Below are 6,359 nucleotides of genomic sequence, written 5' to 3'. Positions count from 1 at the left end.
CTTCTCCCCCCCATCTGACATGTATTGAAGGAAGGTAAACCCCGGCCAGCATTTTTTATGTTGCAATGACTGGTTTTATTCCACAAGTCGCTCTCCCCCGGTCACTGAAGGTGCTAGTTTAGCTTAGGGCCCTGCTGCTTGACCTTAAAGTAACTGACCATCTTCCTAGGGTGGGTGTTTTTTTTTCCTAACTAACTGTTGAAAAAAAAAAAAAGGTAGATGAGTTTAGCAGCATCTCAGTAATTTTATCTGCATTCACCAAAACCAAGTGTGTAGAGTTTGGGGTTTTTCTTTTTCTAGTTTTATAATGGCCTTCTGTAAAACCTGCTGTTTTACGCAGCCGCTGCTTTCCCCGTCAGAGCTTCCCCAAGGTGCCTTTGCCCCCAGAGATGCTCGGCCGTAGACAGGTTTGCTCTGGGACGCCAAAGGCCTGGGGAAGTCAGTGGCCAAAAAAAAAACACCTCATCGCCTCGGAGTCGGCCAGGGTTTCGCCCACCAAAGGGTGGGAGACAGAGCGGTCACGGCTGCCGGGGACGGGGGGGGACGGCACGGATCCGTGAGTGGGACACGACATGCCATGAGTGTAGTTATTCCAGCTAGGATGAAGTGCAAAGTAGCCTGTTGTCTGTCTGTCTGTCTGCTCCTCGCAGCAAAACTAACGGCGTGGCTCGTTTCTCTTAGGACAAGACGAGCGCTCTGAGCCTGAGCAATGTTGCCGGGGTTTTCTATATCCTTGTCGGAGGCCTCGGGCTGGCCATGATGGTGGCACTGATCGAGTTCTGCTACAAGTCTCGGGCCGAGTCCAAGCGAATGAAACTCACCAAGAACACGCAGAACTTCAAACCTGCTCCCGCCACCAACACCCAGAATTACGCTACGTACAGAGAAGGCTACAATGTGTACGGCACAGAAAGTGTGAAAATCTAGGGGTACGGCTATGGGCCGGGAGCTAAAACCCTCTGGGTTTTCTTAATCTTTCTTTTTTTTTTTTTTTTCCTTTTTTTTTTTTAAGCTGTGTGTGATATTCTGTTGTGTCCATCAGCAGACTGCTGCAGAAGGGCACTTGAAGCATCATCTGGTGGCAGTCTCAGAGTAGAAGTGATTTAAATTTCTTCCCCGAACAGATGTAAGCTTGGTACCATCCTATATTGCAAACAGTGGTAGCTGGCTTCGTGCTGAAGTGAGTAATTCCTCTCTCCAGCATTGTGCTAGTTCACTACCTATAAAAGTATTTTATTAATGGCTTTAAAAATGACTGTAATCGGAATTTGCATCTCTCTTGCTAGCGACCTCCTCCCCTTTATTTTTTAAGCTATAATAAGGTCAGGTAAGTGCTCTTAGGAAGTCTCAGAAAAATCCGCAATAGAACAAAAAAGTCTACACTAGAAATCGTGATACCTAAAGCATGAAAAGTAGAGTTGAATTGCTGAAAAACGACTGTGGAAAAGCCTGGTTAGCCCATCGCCCACAGACTGTGCCTCTCCCCAGGCCAAGCTTCCCCTGCCCCTCCCCTGCACTCCCAGGCAGTGATGAAATCTTTCTGGTTTTATTATAGATCGTCACCCTGACAGCACGCAAGAGGAGAAGCAGCAGAGAATGTGGCTACTTCATGGATTCGGACCACCTGAGCCAGTCGTACTCTCGCCGAGGTGTCAGGCATGACACGCATTGATGATGGTGCAATGTACTTTTAATAGGAAAAACTGATATTTTTCCTTCAGTGCCTTATGGAAGACTCTGAGACTCACAACAATGCAAACCATCACCGAAATATTCTTGCTTTGCTTGAAAGAAGAAGAAGAAACAGTAAAAGAAAAAGAAAAAAGAAAAAAAAAAAGAAAAATAAAGGAGAAAAAAGAAAAGAAAGGAAAGAAAAAGAAAGAGAAGAAAAAGAGAAAGAAAAAAGAAAGGAAAAGAGAAAGAAAGGGAAAGAGGACAAGAAAAGGAAAGGACTGGTAACAAGATATTAGTATGTGAAAAAAAATTCTTGTAAAAAAAATCAGTGCAACAAAAGCCATTCTTTGATACCACTGCACAGTAAATGAACTTGTGTCCTGAAAGCAAACCGCAGCTGGTTTCATCAGCTACCCCAATTGTATCAAATTATGAAACTCCTCCTGACACAAAGCCTCAGAAATCTGCTGCGTGCGAACATGGACTGGCCTGTCACTGCTTGTATGAGCTGATGTCAAGATGTTTCAGTATTTACTTACCAGTGGTGTGATTTTTATTTTTTTTTCCGAGCCACTTTAAACTCTCCAGCTAATTTGAGCAATTCTGTATAGCAGTAAAAGGTGTAACATCTGAAGAAAAGAATTGTGCATTAAAACCCGTTAAGGTCAATGACTGTGAATCTGTAAATCCAAAAGAAAGTAATTTGTGGAACTGCATGTCTTGCTTCCAGATCAGTAAATTAATTTCTTGACAAGGTAGCTAAAGTGTGGGCAGAAAATATTGCATTCCTTTTTTTTTTTTTTTTTTTTTTTTTTTTTCCTATCATCAGGCATACCTACAGGTGCTTTATTAAAATGACGTTGGGTGGCTTTTAAAAAAAAAAAAGAAAAGCTACTTGCTGTTTAGGTTCAGACCATATATCTCTTTTCTTGCTGTGCATTTGCATTTAATTCACTGTTTAATATCAAGCAATGAAGCAAGAGAAGCGCAGGTTAGTTTTTCCCAGGCCTGCTTCCGCTTCACCCCAGTTCTCTCACAACTAGCACTGTGCTCCGCTAACGCTTCTCGGTAACGGTCATTTTAAAGCAGAAGTAAGGAAAGAGGATAGTAACTCAAATTAGAGCTGCAGTTCCAGAGTAATATTAAGCGATCTAACATGACTCCTGCTAGTACTGTTATATTATATCAGCTCCTGCCAACTCTTGTTTCATGGCTACTGGTGAGAGGATGCTCCTGTCCTTGCCCTCTCTGTAAAGAGGACACCGCGCTCCAGCCGACACTGCTACAGGTAGGGGCTCACTATTACTCACAGCCAACGTCTTAGACAGCAGCAGCGTTTCAGCCTTGAGCCTCTGCCTGGAAACTACTTAACTTCATCTTTTTAAAAAAATAATAAAAAAAAAAAGCAAAAGACAAAAAAAAAAAGCAACCGACCTTTAAACATATTGTCAATCACATGGGAAATGTTCAATGGAATATCTGCATACTAATTACCTCTAATCGACAATATGTATTTTCTGTAGTTTACTATAGAGTTTTATTTCATCAGTAACATACAATGAAAAAGAAACGCATTTAAACCAGTCTGACCCTTAGGCGTTTAGTTTGCTGATGATAGATTTGAACTTTTAATAGGATTTAAAAAAAAAGAAAAAGATTATATGGGGAAAGTCTTGTTAAAAATAAGTATTTCCAACAAAATGTAATATAAAATAATTTTAAAAGCTCATAGGAGAATAATTTATTGTTCGAGTTTTTAACAAGATATTGACAAAAAAATGTTGTTTTGTTTTCGTTTTCATTTTCTTTCCATGAAACTGTGATATTTTTTTTTTCAACTTCTGAACGCGATCACGACCCCAGCAAGGGTGAGCTAAAGCTGTGCGGTTATGAGTTGTATTTAAAACAAACATTTTTCTTAAAAGCTGTATAAAAGATGTATGTTTATCAGATCAATTTTTAAGAGTGGAGGCTTCACACCAGTGAAGGGAGTTTGGTAAATGGTTCGATATTTTTTAAACTTGCATGTAAAGCTAAAACAAAACGTGTTGAGTGCTTACCAATTCCGGCTACCAACTTCAAGCTATCGGAAGTTTGGCAGTAGTCTCACGATGATTTGTTTCGGTATTTTTTTTCATTTGTTTTACTTTGGGGGATTTTGGGGTTCTTTCCTTTTTCTTTTCTTTTCCCTCTTTTTTTTTTTTTTTTTTTTGTAATTTAAGTTCCTATTTTTGGTCGTTGAAACTGCACTTCAGTGAGCAGAAAAATTGCCAAGCAAACTAATGGCTGTAAAAGCATAAACTGCATGTGTGGGCATCAATTACTGAGCCTCATTTTAATGAGGTGTTGTACAAAGAGTTTTAATACATTTTGTAAATAAAACTGTAAAGAAAAAAAAAATAAGAAGCCCGCTGATCTTTTCACCAGAGGAGAGAGAGTCCCTACCTACTGATGATGTCCCTTTGGCCAGGCAAGCCTGGCTGTCTCTATTTGGGATGCCCCACAGGTATTTATTTTGGGGCCAGACGGTGCCTCGGGCCGTGGAGGTGCCACCGATGCTTCACCCACAACACTGAGCCGAGGACACTGCTGGGAAATGCGTATTTCTCTCTTGGCACCCTGCAAACAAACTAATTTTTTTTTTCCTTGATGAGTGAAGCTGGTTGATTTTGGCTGGGTGCCCTGTGGGGAGGGGGGAAAGGGGCAGGGGAGAGCCCCCGGGGCTGTGGCCAGGGCAGGAGATGCTATGTCCTCTGTGGGTAAATAAATTCCTCAAACGTTGACTCTACAGGTCCCACATTTTCAGCAGTGCTTTAAAAAAAAAAAAACAAAAAAACAAAAAAAAACCCCAAACTTCACCCAACAGTGCGGCTAATCCCGACTCTTGAGTTCACCTCATCCACAATTGGTTCTTCCAAGTCGCCACAAACTGTGAACCATAGTAATGCTGGTATTAAACAGCCGGTGTGGACCCAAATCACACCCCAGCAGGGGCAGCCCCTCCAGGGGTACCCCTGGCCCAACCAGCCTGGTGGTCCCCATCAAAAACCAGCTCCCACTGGGCTCCTTCTGGGGGCCACGGCGGGTGACGCTCCCCTGTGAGCACCCAGCGCCTGCTGGGGCTGAGCTGGAGCAGCGCAAGGCTTCGCTCCGATGGCTGGGAATGTAAAGATCAACTCCTGAAAATGCAAAAATCCAACAGCGAAGGTCCTAGGCGGGCAGGTAGCAGAGCAGGGGGCCATGGGACCCGAGCGACCCATTTGGTACCTGCTGGGCAAAGCACACCTTGGCACCCAACCGGAGTGACCCCACAGTGGTGCCACTGGCTGTGGGGAAAAAAACAAACAAACAAACAAACAAACAAAAAACGTGTGTGACAATGACTTTGGTACCTTTCCCAGGCCAGCACCTGGTGCCTGGTGGTGGGTCCTGGCCGTGGGGCTGCTGAGCCCAGCCCTGGGTGCTTCTTGTGTGTGAGCGCAGCGGTGGGACGCAGGGGCTAAGCCCAGATCTGTGTCTTCAACAATAGCAAAGTAAGCTCAGGAAGAAGCAAGGGCTAAGTAAGCGCAATAAACAACAATTATTTGACCCTAAACCATCCTGCAAAGCTGAAGGCCTCAGATGGTTTTGGGGGGAAGAGCACCATGCTGGGCTCCACACGCATGTCCAGCACAGGCAGCAGGGACACAAGCCTATTTATATGTAAAGCACCCACACAATGAACGCAGGGAGGCATGAAAAAAAATACTGTCCTGTCTTGTAGCCTTCATTTCATGCTCAACACGTAGTTCATCATGGGCGGGTTGCATTTTTCTAGAGAGCCACCTTGACCTGCTCCCCACCGCCCGACAGCCGCGCACAGCCCTGCACTAGCCCTGGGGGTGAGCAAACGATGCTCCCAGCCCCACGTACCTGCCAAAATGTGCTGCTGGGAACAGAGCTTAATTTGCCTGCTGAGCCCCAGCACCAAACTGCTAGGGTGTGAGCGAACCGGCCGTGGCAGACCGAGAGCCAGCCCTGGCCCTGTGTGAGCAGCCCACCGGTGCCGTGCTGCCCTGCCGGGGTCACACCGAGCACCCGATCCTGGTGTTAAGTTTTGCTAACAAATAAATACTGAATGAGGCAATTGGGGCTGGGGCGAAGCGGCATGCTGGGGAGCCCCGGCTGTCTGGGATGGGGACAGGGTGGAGGACAGCCCCGCGCGGGTCCATGGCCACGAGGATGAGGCGCAGGAGCGGGTCCTGCCATCCCAGGCCAGGCTGTGGAGCCTCCCCAGGCTGCAGGGATGGTGCATGTTGGGCCAAAACCTGGATTTTTGCAACATCCACTGCAGCGAAGGCAGCAGAGCTGGTGCAACAGCCCTGGAAGGCAGTGCTCTAACAAACACATCCCAAAGTGACTTTGCTGCTAGACTTTGTTGGGGGGAAATAATAGAAGGAAAAATTCAGAGAGTAATTCATCCAGTTTCCAGAGCCATCAAGTGGGAGCAAAAGGACCTCAACCGTGTTCAAGTTCAGACCTAAAAAACCCAAACCCATAGCAGCTCCTCCTCACAGCAAAAAGAGCCCATCTGACAACAAAATAAAATAAATAATAATAAGCTGTAACACAAACCCCACTGTAGTAGCATGGCATAGTTTTCCTTCCAATGTTTTGTGCGAAGCACTGCAACATTATTTTTTTAA

At 45.1% G+C, this 6,359-nt stretch overlaps 1 protein-coding gene across 5 annotated transcripts in view; it reads left to right on the top strand.

Annotated features, from left to right (window-relative positions):
- The window catches only part of GRIA3 (glutamate ionotropic receptor AMPA type subunit 3), a 154,121-nt gene extending 151,664 nt beyond the window's left edge, over positions 1–2,457 (top strand). For 3 of the 5 annotated variants that reach the window (XM_049828107.1, XM_049828106.1, XM_049828104.1), the window contains 2 exons: positions 682–929; positions 1,556–2,457. In XM_049828107.1, coding sequence (XP_049684064.1) covers positions 682–927 — 246 coding nt within the window. In that variant the 3' untranslated portion in view covers positions 928–929; positions 1,556–2,457. Of the gene's footprint in view, positions 1–681; positions 930–1,555 lie in introns of those variants that run through there. The other 2 variants (XM_049828103.1, XR_007509514.1) reach the window with 2 other exon arrangements.
- Positions 2,458–6,359: the final 3,902 nt, after the last annotated feature.

This window comes from Accipiter gentilis, chromosome 24 (genome assembly GCF_929443795.1).
Source record: "Accipiter gentilis chromosome 24, bAccGen1.1, whole genome shotgun sequence".
NCBI lineage: Eukaryota > Metazoa > Chordata > Aves > Accipitriformes > Accipitridae > Astur > Astur gentilis.
The sequence above is the reverse complement of the archived record's forward strand: the minus strand, read 5'-3'. Positions and strand labels throughout refer to the sequence as shown.